This window comes from Xenopus laevis, chromosome 8L (assembly GCF_017654675.1).
Source record: "Xenopus laevis strain J_2021 chromosome 8L, Xenopus_laevis_v10.1, whole genome shotgun sequence".
NCBI classification, from domain to species: Eukaryota; Metazoa; Chordata; class Amphibia; order Anura; family Pipidae; genus Xenopus; species Xenopus laevis.
In genome coordinates this window covers 105,662,876-105,680,504 of record NC_054385.1, presented here as the reverse complement: position 1 = coordinate 105,680,504, position 17,629 = coordinate 105,662,876, and the positions used below count along the sequence as shown (strand labels likewise).

Sequence of the window (17,629 nt, the reverse complement as noted above, 5' to 3'; positions counted from 1 at the left end):
AAATTTGTCCATCCCTAGTCTTCTCTTAAACATCTCCACTCCAGGTGCACATAATTAGAAAAAGGGTTAGGAAAATCTAGACCACAGCAGAACTAACTGCTAGTGTTATTTATTGCTAAAGGCAAAGTTTGGCCTTATGGAAATGTGTAAAAACAGTAGTATCTAGATATCACCCTGGTGCTCTTGAATTCTTGTTATGACAGGTTTGCAAGTTTGGCCAACATATACCATACCACAAGGGCATTTCAAAAAGGTAAAATATATTACTAGTATCACATGAAAACAAATCCCTTATTTTAAAAGGGATGCCTTGCAATTAGGGTTGGAAAAAAATACTGGCCTTTCTATATATTTAGATTTTTTCCCTATTAATAACATTGGGGTCAATCATCATTTTTACCGGTCAGGCCTGTAAAATACTGGCCAGGTGGCAACCTTACTTGCAATGGATGGATAATCACTACTCCTAATACTAGATGGGCAACATACACAAACAAAGCAGGCATAGGTACCCGTTTTTTGATTACTTAAAAGACGACGTACAACTTTCTTAGGAGGATTTATTTCAGCTGGGCATAGAGTGTCTCAAATTCATCGCAGTTGTTTAGCAGAAAAGAGTTGTTTTTTTAAGCTCATTATCTTGCACCAATATTTTTTTAAAATACGTTCAATCTTTATACTAGGTCAGCAATACTGTGATACAAAAGGTATCTTTTTTGGCCTTGTTTCCTTTCTAGACCACTAGTTACTGCCATACACAGTTTAAGTTTCTTCTGGTCATAACCTCTCTGAATAAATCTTTTCTGCAGGGTAACAACAGCCTCAGAATAACTGGACTATGTATGGTAAGAAACTAGTGGTCTAGAAAGGAAAAAACCATTCCAATTTTTGGACATTAAAAGGACTTGCGAGTGGAGCCTTCACTTTATATCTGTGTTTGAACTGTTAATATGTTCACGATAGTAACTGAGCATCCAGAGACCTATCATGGCAATTACATTTGACAGAGTGTGATGCTCAAAACATGTAGCAATAAATAACACTAGCAGCTAGTTCTGCTGTGATCTAGTTTTTCCTCGCTTTTTTCAAACTATAGGACTAGTTGGGATGACCGGATTGTGCACAAGATAGTGTAGTAATACAGTGTAGAACTGCAAAAAAATACTTGTATTCTTACTTCCACTGCTTTATATAATTTAAAGGTGCCAAACTGCAGCCTGCGTCTTCCAAAGCTTTGCGATACTGTTCAAGGTCCACCTAGAATGAAACAGAACAGGGCAATCAGTAATCAGTGGAATAGTCACGTTATTCACTCCAAGAATTTTACTATTTCCATAAGTATGTTAATAACAGCCCTAACAAGATACTGTTTTACGCTCACAGCGCGTATGCTCCTTATTTCATCCATTTCTGAGACATCTGGGGCTCATTTATAAACACTGGGCACATTTGCACCTGGGCAGTAAGCCATAGCAACCAATCAGTGGGTAGATTTTATCAGGCAACAGCAAGGAAAACAATGAAAGCAATCATCTGATTGATTGCTATGGGTAACTGCCCATGTGGAAATTTGCCCAGTGTTTATAAATGACCCCCCCCTACTCTTCCAGCCAGGAAGCAAGCAATAATGTAATGGGTATTTGCTAATAAATCCTTTTTCTTTTAAAATGATTTGAAGCCAAGTGATATCAACTATATTTATTTCCACAATTGCTTTTTTTAATATCATGAACAAAACCAATGTCTGACTTGAGGAACTAATGGCCACCCAGGCTGAAATACAGATATTGGTGATATTAGAAGTTATCAAACATCCACACGTAAACTTAACACAGTATATGTATTTATTAAAGTACATCATTAAAAATACACCCTAGCCCTTGCAACCATTGGGCCCCAGGGAATGCAGACCCCATCTGCTGATCCAGAGATATAAAGTTAATCACAATTAAGGGACTCACTAGTTAAACCACTTAACTCCAGCACTGTATTAGATAACTCAGCAGGACTGTGTGCTATTAATTAAATTAATGTGAGTAAACCTCTCAGCAGCGAGCGATTAGCTCAAACACTACAAACTGAATTAAAACCACACCAATATAACTCAAAACGTAATGTGTCTTTCACACCAGAAGGTTTGTGTCAATGTCAGATATACAAATTAAGAAATTCTACATGTAGCAGATTTATAATAGTAAATTGAACGCATACTTAGGGTCTGGCCACACGGACAGATTCTGGGAGATTAGTCGCCAGGCGACAAATCTCCTCTTCTTCGTGGCAACTAATCTCCCTGATCTTCCTTCCGCCGGCTAAATGTAAATCGCCTGGGGGCAGGCACATGGAGCACTTTGTTTTCCGAAGTCACCCAAAGTTTCCTCGTGAGGCAATTACGGGCGACTTCAGAAAACGAAGCATTCCATGTTCCTGCCCCAGGCAATTTACTTTTTAGCCGGTGGAAGGCAGATCGGGAGATATGTCGCCTGGCGAATAATCTCCCCGAATCTGCCCATGTGGCCAGACCCAACCACAAGACACAGTGGAGTGGTCCCTCCTTCCCTTGAACCTGATGAGGTCTGGACTGAGATGACCATGCAGCACCCCCACATGCCCAATAAATAGTGAATTTTATGTTTAATTTAAATTTTACAGCTTTTTATATCTGGGTGATGGTCCCCTTTAATGGTGGTCTTACGCCTTTTAAAAATGGTGTTGGTCTTGGCAGTTTCTCTCCTCTCCCAGTAATGGACAGGGCCATAGACTCCATTTTATTCACATAATTCAAAATCTGTTTTTTTTCTCTGTAATAATAAAGCAGTACCTTGTTCCTGATCCAAACTAAGATATAATTAATCCTTATTGGAGGCTAAACCAGCCTATTGGCATTTTATAATGTTCAAATTCTTTTTTTCAGAAGACTTAAGGTATGGAGATCCAAATTACAGAAAGATCTGTTATCTGGAAAACCCGAGGTCCCGAGCATTCTGGACAACAGATCCCATACCTGCATGTGTACATTTTATTTAGCCTTGGAGTGCCTATGTATTTCTGCAGTTAATAAATATTTATATAGTTTTATTTTTATATGTGAATTTTGATATCTTTATCTTGAATTTAACTCAGTTCAGACTATGGTCTTTTGGGTTTTGTTCATGATATAAAGAGGGAACAATCCACTGCATTTAATGTTAACATTGTTCTATGGCAGCACAGCCACATTTTCTGCTGTATTTGACCATTGTCAATATGATACTAATAAAACAAGAAAACACAAGTTTTTTTTATTTGATGGCCACGGCAGTTGTGACTCAATATGGAAAACGAAGAGCAGTATTTCACCCTGAGCACAAGGCATCTGCTAGTTCCTTTGTACAGAGCCGCTGGAGATACTTCATATGTCTCAGACATGATAATGGACAGGAATATGCAACATCTGAAATGCTTTATTTGTCCCCCAGCACTGCATAGAGCGTCTATACCCCACTCTGAATTCCAGACACACTCCTGTTGTCTCGCATTGGTGCTCATGCCAAACAGGAAGCCACCAAGCTGCTTTTGACACATCAGAGGTCGGCGTCAGAAAGAGAAGAGACCATAGGATTTCCTCCCAAGGAAAAGGCTGGGAAGAAATGGATATTCCCTTCCTTCTCAGCTCCAAGCACACAAAGGATGCCTGTTTGGCTTCAATAACAAACACGTGAAAACAGTGAGGCCTTGTTACACAATACAGACAGGGGCTTCCTATGAAATAACTGTGCTTAGCAAGAGTTAATCTCTCCCGAGAATGGGATGAAAGCAAGGTCCTTGGAGACTACCATAAACTAATAACTATGGAATTTAATTAGGCTTCCAAGTATTCAACCCCTTCCACTTACACACATAGCAAACTATGCATCCGTGTGAATTTTTTGACTGCACCTTTTATTACACTGACAGACCAGATTGACTCTTATAAATCTGCAAATGTCAGCATCCTGTCTTTCGTGCGACTGCCCTACGCTTAAACCTCATACGCCGTTTCTCAAGCCAGCCGATTCGTTGCCAACTGAAGAAGTAAATCTAATCATCTGAAAGGTGCCAGGAAGTGTGTGTTCTGAGTTGTCAGGGCTATGTTGATAAATAACCACACAGAGAATGTTTCAGGTGCATCAATTCCAAATATTTCAAGGCTCAAGGAAAGTTCTGTAGACATGTATTGCACCCTACCTCGGAAGGGGCCTGTGCAGACGTGATGTAATAGATCAGGAACAACCGCATCTTGTCTTCTGGTGTTCCAGCTGCAAACAAATAAATAGACAAACAAGTAAAACATCCCATAAAGGAACAATTTGTTCCATAACCACAAATTAATGGAATGATAAATCACTCTGCCCGTGAAGCATCAAAAGAAGCATTAATAAACACTGCAAGCTTCACTCGCCCCACGCTTCAGCCTGCACAAATGTTAACTTTGGAAAGGCACATGCTCGTTTAATGGGTTCATACTGTGAGGATTACTAAAAAAGGTTACATGTCCGGAACAAAATAATACAATACAGGGATTTCAATTGGACGACTCAAGATGAATAGTAGAGAAATCGAGACAGATAAACACAGGTCTGAAGATGCCCTGGTAGATTTAAAATGCCCATATTAAAACAAGGGTAGTACATCTAGCTATAAAAATCCACATTTAGTAACTGATGAAATAGAACTTGTAATTATATTAGCCATTTTATATTTTCACACATGGTATATGTTCTGAATCAAGGCTGACCCTTTTGTTCAAAAGGTTGTACGAGTCATGCATCCCCTGCCGGACAGGGTTCTGAGACCCCCAGCATGCAGTGTTAGCAATCCAACTAAAACTCTCCTGCTCCCCACTTTCTCCCCCACGGTGCCCAGATTAATTAAATACACAAGACTAGAAGATACTGCTCTGTATTCACATTAGCAAAACATCTACATAAAAAGCTTTTGGCCTGGCTTTGGTATCAGGAGATCCTGGAGGAAGATCATGGGGAACACGAGAGTATATGATACATTCCTGATTGGGAGTGGGGTTCAGGACCGTACCTACTGTCTTAGAAAACAGGTCAGTCAGGTTTAGAAAGAAATATATTGTTTAGAGGAGCCAGTACCAAATGCCTCTCACAGTACAATGCTTCTAAGGTTACTAATACTAGGGAGTAGTAATGTGCGGGGCAGCCAGATACCTGCGGGTTTAGCCGACCTCACTGCACCTTTTGCGAGTAGCAGGCTGGTTGGGGTTGAGCTCTTCTGCCTGCTCTCCCCACCGGCGACCTAGACTGCAGGCTTCCGACTTCCAGTTTTACAGGCACGCCTATGGGTCAGCGTGGGTCTATAAATGGAGGGGGGAAGCTAGGTGCAGGCGGGCACATGCGGGTTCGGGTCTCGACCCGCACATTACTACTAGGAGGTACCAAATCCCAGATTTGTTTCAGGATTCGGTCAAATACAAGCTATTTTTTTTAGCAGGAATTGGCTGAATCCAAAAGCCAGGTGAAACCAACCCCTATAGAAGTGGAAAATAACAAAAAAAAACAGGGCACGTGCATCAGGTGTTCCCACCTGCGTGCCGGCCATTCCTGCGAAAAAGAAGCGTTCAGATTCAGTATTGTATCCTGTATTTGGCCAAACATTGAAAATCAGGGTTCAGTGCACAGTATAATGTGCTTGAGGTGCAACGGCAATGTCTTCTTACAATATAATGTGATAATGCTCACAGCCATTCACAGTATAGCATTCTTGGATGTAGAATCCATTGCTCTTCTTGTATAGTATAATGGTTATGCATACCTCTCCTATTTTTCTCTCTGTATAAAATATAGATGACTCAGGCAGTGAACACCAGAACTTTCTACAAGCTACATGTTAACAGTGGGTCCCCTCATTCTTTGATATTCATGACCTTCCTACTTTACTCCATTATGCACCATTTAAAGTGATTTTGACCCCTTTTGAAGAAAAAACTAATAGCACAAAACACAAACCCATTCCTACGGTTATAATAAGTCATTTTAGGGATCAAAAACCCGCGGCAGCCTGGCGCCTTCATTTTCAAAGTAAAGCAAAGCATCATAAAGTTGAAAGTATTTTAAAGTGAGATATACAAGGCACAGGAGATTATTAGATTATTACCGTTTCTATATCATAACAAAATACATCAGAAACGTCTCAAGGAACTGTCACAGCTTTACTTGGCTCCTTTACATAAGAAGGAGGACTGGCAAATACAGATGGAAATCTTTTCTGAACATATTATAACATATCTGCAATATGTCTATTATGCTTTATAGATTAACCTCTATGAGAGAAATAATGTTTAAGTTGGTAAAAGCCAGAAACCTCCAGAGGTTGATGATCTACAAAAAGATGTTGAGACAGCAGTTTTAGAAAGCGAGGAGAAAAAATACAATGCTGAAGGCTGTGATTATTTTAATGGACCAACATATAAAGGGATGCCAGATATTTTGTTTAATTTATACATATGAAGCTATTGAGACTTCTACACCAGTAGAGTTGAAAGCCTATGGAGCGGAACATCTTGTTTCACTTATATGTTAATCCATTAAACAGTCATTACATTTTGAGATGTAGACAGCTCTACAGCATTGTTAAAAAAAGAGGTTTGTGTGGTTTTTAAGATAAAATAGCGAGCATAATGAAAGTCATGGAGACTAGAATAAAATAAAAGGAACATTGTCCTACTTCTTGGTAAGAGATAAAGAGGCTGCATGTTCAGAGATTAAGGTGATTAAGACACAGAATCAAACAGTTTTCATACTCCTGCTTACTGAATGATGGGAGAATAGAACTGAAATTTGCATGTGTTAATGATGTCCAAGAGGCAGGAGAATACATGGATTAAAGCCATGTGCTGATTTAGTCTCACCACACTCACAGGGTGATACTCTTTTGGCCTGTACTTGTGATATCGCTCTAAACTCTTGCTGGTTACATTGGTCTGTACACATTGATGGTTGGCTCTGATTTACTGATAAAGCAATGCTCTTTCTCACATCATAAAACGTAACTGACTACTCTGATTCAAGGCCATGTAACAGTAAGTTATTAGGCGAAGGAAGGACCAAGGGCTGCAATCCATAAAATCCTAACCAAACATCCCATTTTCATAGCAATTTTCTAGAATAAGTGTTGAAATATTTAATAGGCGATGCTGTATGAAGGAATCCATCATATTTCTTTGCTATCTAACTACTCAAAACATTGCTATAGTTTCAGTACAAGTGGTACTGGTATTTCTAATTTGATCTTAAGTACTGCACTATGTACTAAGGACTGGGCAGTGAAACGTTTACTGAAAAAGGAATGGAAACTTGACTTCAAGAATGAAGAAGCCAGTGAAAATATTTCAGCAACTGCTTGTTTCCAACGAACAATGGGTATTGAAAAACCTTTGAAATCCAGGGTAAATGAAAATATTTTTGTAGAACATTTGCATCACATATATTTCAATGAAGTCACCTTGAGAAGGGTGACTTCTGAAAACGAAGCTCTCCAAGTGACAGAATGAAAATCTGAGCGCTAGAATGAAAATCGCAGACGGAAAGGCAGTTTGTGGAGATTAGTCGCCCCGAAGAAGAGGAGATTTGTCGCTGGGCGACTAATCTCCCCTAATTGCAGCGTGTGTCTCTGCCCTAAGGCTACAAAGTTATTGTTATTGCTACTTTTTATGATTCATCTTTGTATTCAGGCCCACTCCTATTCATTTTTCGGTATTATATTTAAATGAATGCATGGTTGTTAGGGAAATTTGGGTTTAATTTATGTTCCGAATTTTTTTTAATAGATTTAAATAATGGAGGTCCAAATTACAGAAAGATTCCTTATCCGGAAAACCCCAAGTTCCAAGCATTCTGGATAACAGGTCCCATACCTGTAGTTTATAAACATCACAGATAAGCTCCTATCAGCAGTAAACTTCCCTGGCCCGGGGTTATACCAGTGAGCACCACAGATCGCTCGTCTTCCGGCTTCTTCTTTCTTCACGCGGCTGCACATGCGCATTAGAGTGAAAAGCCGAACTTTAACTAAAAAGTCAGCTTTTTCATTCTACTGAGCATGCGTCTGCCCCAGGAAATTTGAAGAAACAAGAAGCCAATTGCTCCGTGGTACTCACTGGAATAACACCGGGCCGGTGCAGATTTCTGCTGATAGGAGCACCGGCCAGGGTTTCAGGTAATTAAATACATTCACTTGGGGTGCCCTAACATTTGGCACCTCCAAGTGGTAAACAACTTTCCTGCTCCTAATGAGTTATGGTTAATGCTAACTATAATGGCACATTAATGTGTGACTATTCATGATTAATCTCTTTTGTGCAGGGCCCCTCTTAACCTCTTGTATCGTTTATTGGCTGCTCTGTATTTAACTTTGTATAATAAAGCATCTACTACATGGTCCTTCAAAAATAGCCTCTTAATACCATATATGAACTTTCTCCTGCAATATAAAAGAAGTCTGATTCAAAAAGGCACGGATAGGCAAGATGATCAACCTTTTATGAAAAAACTTGGACAGCCAAGGGTAACTGGAGAAGAGGACATTGGGAGGAACTCCGAGCTGTAGGGCTGATGACAGTTTTACAAGTGATGATAATTAGTTGGAAAAGGTGATGTGTGGGTTTGGAAAGCGCTGACATCTGCTGGGACTGATTCAAGACTTTCCTGGCTTTAAAAGTGTGGGTGGAGCAAGAAGAGGAGGCACTAGTACTGGTGCATAATTAAGAGGTAAAATGTATGCTAGTCTTAATCGCATTGATAATGATGATTGCTCCAATAACAAGGAATTCATTTTGTGCCTTAAGGTAAAATGTAACCTCATAAAATGAGCAGATCGCTACCCGATTTGCCCAACCTCAAGCTTGGAAATCTGGCTTATTTGATCATTGGTGCAGGAGTCAAGAACTGGATCATGTAGTGGGCCTACAAAGCAATACACAGTAAAAAAAAATTGGTCATCTCAATCTGGAGGGCCTGTCTGCCAGCCATGCCAGCAACAGACATTCAGTAAGCCTGGCCACCAAAGGGTTACAGTTTTACAATTTAGTAATCTCTGAATAAACTCAATGCTCATCATTCCATGAGTGGACAATATTTTTACAACTTGGGCAAAAACCCCCCAAAAAAACAGCTTTATTTTATCTTAAAAGGTAATGTAAAAAAAATAAAAATGAACTAAAGACATGGTGGATTATTAGAACTGCTTTACATTCACACTCACCATCGGGGTCAGAAATGATGTCCAGAAGAGATTTATCCAAATTAGACTTGCTCATAAGCTTTTCTTCATACTCAAAATAGACATCTAACTTCCGCGTCTGCAAAGTAAAGAAAGTGTTCATACACTGGGAGACCTTATTACATACGTGTGTGCATGGTTATTGGCATGCAACAGTAGAAGAGTAAAGCACACATTCTCTAGTCACCAATATATATTCTATTTCAACACCATGTCCATAATAGGCCATTTTTGATTATTACTTACAATTTTTGACTCATTTCCTTTTTGCCAATAAAAGTATTTTGTGCATTCTGGAAATATTGCATACTGCTACTCTTTTTTTCTATGAACCCTTTAAGAGGTGCTGCCATTTTTGCCAAGATTAACATTTACTTTCTGATTTATTGCTCTACTGCCCTAACTGTTCTCATGCCTCTAATGCATTCATTTTCTCCATGCATTGATATAAGTAATGTAAATTTAAACATGGAAACTTTTAGTCTGTAAGCTCTTTAGGGGGGCAAAAGTCCTCTTTACCTTGGTTGTCGGTTGTAGTTTTGTATGCAATCTGTATATTCAATGTATACACCAATTTATACATCCCTGCAACACTTTCTTTGTGCTAATTAACCTTCTGGTGTCATGTTGTATGCCTGTCATTTTTGCTTTGGCTGCTGTAATGTCTATACAGGTATGGAACCTGCTATCCAAAATGCTCAGGACATGGGGTTTTCCGGATAAGGGGTATATCCGTAATTTGGAACTCCATACCTTAAATCTACTAAAAAACCTTTGAAACATTAATTAAACCTAGTTGGACTGTCGTGCCTTTAGTAAGGATAAATTATATCTTAGTTGGGTAATGTACACGGTATGGCTTTAATATTACCAGGGCTGATCCTATCAAATGTGGGGCCCAATTGGGACCATGTTGGCGGGGCCCCTAGACAAAGTGTTGCTGGCTACTGACACACCAAGTATTTAGGAAAATAAGGGCATACAGGCACAAAATAGAAAGGAAAGGGGCAGACAAGGTAAGAGAGTGAGAGGGATGAAATAGGGGCACACAGGGTAAGAGAGAGAGGGAGGAAATAGGAGAGTGGACTGGGCCAATTAGTTTGGGGCAGGCTGGGCCGATTCAGCTTGGGAGCAGGCTTGGTTGGATTGGGGGCAGGCAGGGCCTATCAAGGTTGGAGGAAAGCTGGGCCTATGAGAGTTGGGGGCAGGCTAGACCTATCAGAGTTGGGGGTGGGCTGGACCTATGGATTTGGGGATGGGCTGAACTCTCAAAGTTGGGGGCAGGCCAGGCAGCATCATGTGCTGAGGGAAATATTATCTGTGCTGCCCTGTGGTGCGGGGCCCCCAGAGGTGCGGGGCCCTATTTGGCCCAATTGGTCCAATAGGCCTAAGGCCGGCCCTAAATATTACAGAGAAAATTTGTAGCTTTCTGGATAATTCATTTCAATATAACAGATCCCATACCCGTGTATACTTTGAGTGCCAGGGTATAAAGTGCTATATTATGGTCAGTCCAGTAATTAATATTAACTTTTAAGCAATTATCATTTACTAGTCTAAAGCACTAATGAATGCAAACATATGACTGTTCCAGATTGATGTTTTGGTTTTCGTTGCTGGTTTAGATTGTGGTTCTAGACTCCACTGCACCAAGAAAGAATGCTTTTATACTCTCATCCTCTTTCTAACAACAACATTCGAATTGATTCAAACAAGCTTAATAAGAAAGGACATTTACTTTAGTTGCCAGTGGAATGAGAATAACTGGCAAATAACACCAGGCTTTTCAGACAAAACAAAATGCTGTCTCTGTGCAATAAAAGAGCTTGCTATAATAAATCCCATTAACCCAAACTCTCTCAATGTCTGCAGCTCACTCATGAGAACATAGATATTCGTAGCAAGGAAAGTACATTAGGGTTTTATTTTCCTATTTCCAGTAAAATATACTGCAGTCTGCACATGGAAGTATTAATGTGGGCGATTTCTGACACACTGGCGGTGCAAATAGAGGCTTTGACTTCATAAAGTGCAGCCTACGAACACCTTGCAGGTATAGATATCTGGTTGGTTGAAATGGCACATTCACCTTCCTCGTACTCCTTTCAATACTCTAAGCATTATAGCTATAGCGATTCCTTTTTTTTTTTTAATAAAACGGTCTATTTAATGAAATTTCTTTTTGTGTGATTATCCGATTCAGTGCCATCCTGCTGGAAAACCAACACATTGATACAAGGGTAAGGAGGAGTTGGGGCATGTTACTGACAATAGGTCTAATATAGCAAACGTGAGAAGAAATGTAAGATGATTTGGGAAATTTGAGGGAATCCATAAAACTAATGTTAGTCTGAAATCGGCTTAATAAAAGAGTGACAATTGCAGCGATTTAATAGGTGAAATGGTTTCATACAGAAAAGCAATGTATGGTGTACTAATGGAGGAGTTAAAAGGGAACTATCGTGAAAATTTAAATTTAACATACCGATAAGCTTAATCAAACTGAAATAAGAAGTTTTCTAAATAGAATCAAATATTCTGTACCGTTTCTGAAATAATCAAGTTTATATTAACTATCACTATTCTCTCAGCATCGGTTTCTCTTCATTCTGTCTTCTTGCAGGAGTTGGATGTCAGACTCATTGACAGTTAGATCCAATATAACTTATAAGGGAGCTCCTTTTGCCTAAAAGCTTTATTAGAGCTCACTCTATTAAAATTGACAGACATCATGTCTCTCTACATGCAGAATTTGTGCAGAGGAAGTTATTTTGTTAAATTTTGTTTGTGCTGTAATCAATTATTTGAGTGAGCTCCAATACATCTGCTAGAAAAGGAAGCCCCCCATTAGATATATTGGATCTAACTGTCAATGAATATCTGACACCCAACGCCTGCATGAAGAAAAAGAGATGCTGAGAGAGGGATAGTGAATATAAACTTGATTATTTCAGAAACAATGCAGAATTTTCGTGATAGTTCCCCTTAAAGCTTAATTATTGGCATATAGTTCTGTCCTTGTAACTCAATAAATAAATCTTGTGATCAGTTATTGACCAGTCTGTGCTTTAAAGAAGAAGGAAAGGTTTAATCACTGGGAGGTGCTAAATGTTAGGCACCCCCAGTGATTATAATCACATACCTATTATCCTGGGCCGGTCCACATATCAGCAAAGGACTGTACCACCATGGATACTTCCCAGTGATTGGACCTTTCCTTCTCATTTAAAGCCAGCAGATCAGCTCTAGCCTATAGGAAACTCTCGTGAAATCCGTAGTCTGGATCTCATCAGTAACTACCTTGGCTTTAGCCTATACGGCATTACCTGATAATGGAAATTGTAGGAACAATATTTTCTTCCAAGTATTCCTTCTGCTTTACATGTAAATGAGGAGAGGGACTCCTCAGTCAAAATGCTAAGTCATACAAGTGGTACAAGAACAGACAATTTACCTACAAAACCATTTTTCGACTTTGCCTAAATCTATTTTTGTGAATTTCCCACTCCTATAAATATATATATATTTGAGAAGTTGTTTTCAGTAAAAGTACACAATATTAACATTTTTGTCCAGCTGATGGGAATTATAGATGCTCTTCTGTTCAATGCTTGGAGCCTAACGTAATTGTTGCAAGGAAGGAGCCATTTAGATGCTGGGATTTGTCTCCTATGAGTTCAGCCACTTTCCCACATCTGAATATCTGACATTTGCACGAAACCACAGTCACTGTCCTTGCAAAAGTTTAACACACTGCTGCTGTTTGGACGATGGCATTTAACCATTTCCATGCCACTGATCTAGCAGGTTTAGTTGTGTTTCAGGAAAGCACTAGCTGAATGTGTTTTTCCTGTGTAATAACTAGGGATGCACCAAATACACTATTTTGGATTCGGCCAAACCCCCGAATCCTTCACGAGAGATTAGTCCGAATACCGAACCGAATCCTAATTTGCATATGCAAAATAGGGGTGGGAAGGGGAAAACATTTTTTACTTCCTTGTTTTGTGACAAAAAGTCAAGCGACTTCCCTCCTGCCCCTGATTTGCAAATTAGGATTCGGTTCGGCTGGACAGAAGGATTCGGCTGAATCTGAATCCTGCTGAAAAAGGCCGAACCGAATCCTGGATTCGGTGCATCCCTAGTAATAACCTTATACCTGGAAACACTGATGACATAGGGAATATCTACCCAAGGACTGTTTTTTACATAATGAAAGAGAATATGGGGATAATTTACTAAGTGCAGGGCAGTGTGTAAAAACAGTCTCCATGTTTTCTTTGCACTTTTCTCCCTGCCCTTCTCTTTAATCCAATTAAAGGAACATGAATAATCACTGGGAAGGGGGTGTCAAATATTACTCGGGCAGCTAATCCAGTTTGCTGAAAACGAGCACCATGACACATTTGCTTTTCACCAGGCAGGTGATCCTACTGTAGTAACCCAGACGGATGCACTTTTCATCGAATCGCAGATAAGTGACTTTAGTCACTGGGGGGGGGGGGCAAACATTTGCCTACCTCCTTCCCCAGTGATTATACATTCCTTCTCCTTTAATAAGTTGAAAGAGAAGTGCAGGGCACAGAGTACAAACTATATGGCAACTTGTATTTGTTTTTTGCACTGTCCTGCACTTTGTATTTGTTTCATTGTAATTGCAAACCCCAAAGACAATGTGGGGGTCATTTAGAATCACCCGAGGGGTGCCTAACATTGTGGCACCCCACCCCCAATGATCATACCTTTCCTACTTCATTCTCTGTCTGACATTGTATGCTATCCAACTTATCAGACTACATTCCAAAACTGACATATAGTGTACGATGGGCCATATATATTATTACTACGGCTCATCTGTCCAAGTGCCATATACTGGTTGGCATTGTGACTCAGGAGATGACATTTTTACACCTGTCCAATTCCTGAACTGACATATCTATAGTACCTGGATATCAGTTGAGATTGGCACGCTGCTATTCATGTCCCAACAATGGTACAAAAAAATCTTGTTCAGGTCATTGGTGTTTTTTATGAATATTAGAATGCTGCTTAAAATTACTTTTTCTTATGCAAAAGGATATTTCTTGGGTGGGCATCCCCTTAGTGAAAATGCTATGGATTTTTTTTATTCTAGATCCTTGCTCTTAAAGCATGATGTAGAGAGTGATTTTCTGAGACAATTTGCAATTGGTTTTCATTTTTTTATTATTTGCGATTTCTGAGTTATTTAGCAGCTATGCAGTTTGCAATTTCATCTGGTTGCTATGAGACAAATTATCCTAGTAACCGTGCATTGATTCGAATTAAAGACTGGAATATGAAAAAGAGAGGGTCTGTATAAAAAGATGAGTAATACAAAGTAGCAATAACAATGATGTGTAGCCTTACAGAACATTTATTTTTAGATGGGGTCAATGACCCCCTATTTGAAAGCTGGAAAGAGTCAGAAGAAGAAGGGAGATAATTCAAAAACTATAAAAATAAATAATGTAGACTGATTGAAAACTGGCTATTCTATAACCTACTAAAAGTTATTTTAAAGGTGAACCACCCCTTTAATTGTTTGTCTTTAGGGTGACATATTGCCCTATAAATGTTTGGGGAGAAATAAGAGTCTGATTAAAAGGAAACAGCAGTTGTATCCAGGGATAAAAACAGGGGCTGTTTGTTAAAGAATTTGAACCTGCTCGGGTGTTATTAGACACACAGGCGAAAGGCCTGACTTAATCAGGGAACGTGCCAGAGAGCTGCCAGCACACACCAGAAGAGCTGATGGATGGGCAGTTTCCGCAGGACGATGTTAAATACAGATGGAATCTGAGCAGAAGGGACATAAAATCACCAAATACAGGCAGCATATGAAGGTTTGAGCTCCTGGCCAAGAAAGGGTTTTATGAAAGAGCTGTTCAACTGTTTAGCCCTGGCTCTATCCCTTTGAAATGCTAGAAAATATGGAATCTTTGACATACAAGACCATCATGTTTATGGCAACTACAGAAAAACAACGGGGAAGATCAGATAAGAACACTGTTATTTGCTATGGAGCCCTATCCACCTACATATACACTACAAAATATATGCCAAGCAGGGAAGCAGCCTCTCTTGATGGATAGTTAATAATGCGTCAGCCATAAAACGTGACAAGGTTGAAGACAAAAATCACTCTATTATACCCCTACACGTTTCTGTCTGGGTGAAACCTTGCCAGGAATATAAACAGGAAATACCTGGATCCTTTTTGATGATCTGAAATCAGTTTGAGGATACTAAATTATCATCATCATGTGGAAGGTCTATTATGCACCACAATTAATGAATCCCTTAAGTACCCTGACAAAACAAGAAATAAACAGAACAGTATGTTGAGATTGGCTTATGGGTACGTGGACTGGCAGTAAAAGGAAAAAGGGAAAGGCAGCGCTCAGGGAACAAAACAAAAAGGTATAAACCATCAAAACAGATGCCAACAGGGCTAACAGTGGTCCTTAAGCTTAATAATACCCTGTACTTCTAGTGTCCAATACAGGACAGCACCTCGGATTGCACACACACAAACCAGAGAGCACTAACACATCCCTGCAAGGTGAGGGAGCTCCTCACGAAGTATAGGAACTCTCATCAAACTGATTAAAGATGAGAGCAAGACAAAAGGACATTTTAGGTTGTTAGAAGTCCCCACTGACAGCTGAATTCAGTTATATGTAAAGGCAAATGAAAGAAGCATCTGTCTGTTCCTATTTTTTACACCGTTGAGAAGCAGGTGTCCCCCACACCTACCCCTCAAGATTAAATGCAGCTTTATTTTTACACTTTGCTTACTGCATCCTGCATTGCAATTGAGGCCTTACCTGTTTTACAGTTATGTATACAATTTAGCTAAACATAAAAAGGGGCCATTTATGACCACTAAGGCAGTGTGCAAAGTGCATTTGGGAGCAATGCATTTTTTGCACTTTGCACACTGTCTTTCCTTGTTGCAGGGCTATCCCCATGAAAACAACACTAGCTATATTCGCCAGCACTGTATTGGTAAAAGGTGGGAGAGTAGAGGTGTGCAGACATCCCCTACCTTAATATGGGTGCAAGGTAGAGAGTGCCAGAGGATGCAGGCTGTATTGCTGCAATCGGCATCTTTTAGAACGACGCCAGACTGAAGGAAGATGTACTTGCTGAACGAGCCCTTGCGCCCTTTAGTGTTCTGCACTGCTGCCCCAAGTGTGTTGTAAATGACCCCTATGCTCTTTATAATATTGCCTATAATCTGATACAATGGTTGATAGAAGAGGTTCATATTGAAGTGAAGCACTGACATTCTAGGGCAATGTTAGTGGTCTTCATAATATTGCTCTCCCCAACCAATTATTTAACTTTTTGTTCTGCAGTTCTCCCACTTCAGAAATTGATTAACAGTTTATATAACCTCTAGAGTTAATGCTTCTATATAATATAATGTCTGTTAATATCAAGAATGGGCCATAGAAGGGAAGCATAACTCACATAATTACATCTATTTTTCTGCATGTATATACTCAATCAATTCACATTTCCCTCCTTGTTACTTGCTGTCTAGATCAGTCTTCACCACCTAGCTAGTTATTCTCCATCCACCTCCTCCACTCCCTCCTGCTGTCTCCATCAGTCTCTCCCACCTCCAGCTAAATAGGATCATTCTACAAGCCAACAGGATTTACAAACCTAGTTTTTTCCTTAAAGGAAAACTTTACCCCAAAATCAATATTTAAGCAATAGATAGTTTATATCACATTAAGTTACATATTAAAGAAGCTTACAAAACTGGAATATACTGTATATATTCAAGTAAATATTGCCCTTTTACATCTCTTGCCTTGAACCCCCATTACGTGATGGTCTGTGTGTTGCCTCAAAGATCACCTGACCAGAAATACTACAGCTCTAACTGTAAGTGTGAAAGCAAAAGACTCTGTCTGTTAATTGGCTCATGTATGCTATGTTTGTGTGCACAGTGAATCATATGATCCCAGGGGGCGGGCCCTTATTTTTTAAATGGCAATGTTCTATTTAGGATTACCCAATGGCACATACTACTAAAAAGTATATTATTATGAAAAAAGTTTATTTACATGAAGCAGGGTTTTACACATGAGCCGTTTTATGCAATATCTTTTTAGAGAGACCTATATTGTTCAGGGGGGTATAGTTTTCATTAAACCTATGATAATGGATTGGGCCTGAGGGGCTACTCAGTGCAATTAATGATCCAAAGACAATTTTCAGTGAAGTCACCAAACAAGAACAATAAAAGATTCCTTCCAAACAGTTACCATGTTAAGCCTGTGGGACATATGCAATGTTGAATTCATTACAAAGATGCCCATGGAATTTT

The 17,629-nt window shown here is 39.5% G+C and overlaps 1 protein-coding gene across 2 annotated transcripts in view; it reads right to left on the bottom strand.

Moving 5' to 3' along the window:
- Window positions 1-17,629, bottom strand: part of scfd1.L (sec1 family domain containing 1 L homeolog) — a 61,900-nt gene that overhangs the window by 15,470 nt on the left and 28,801 nt on the right. For both annotated transcript variants that reach the window (NM_001092557.1, XM_018228923.2), the window contains 3 exon segments: window positions 1,178-1,257; window positions 4,207-4,277; window positions 9,247-9,343. In NM_001092557.1, coding sequence (NP_001086026.1) covers window positions 1,178-1,257; window positions 4,207-4,277; window positions 9,247-9,343 — 248 coding nt within the window.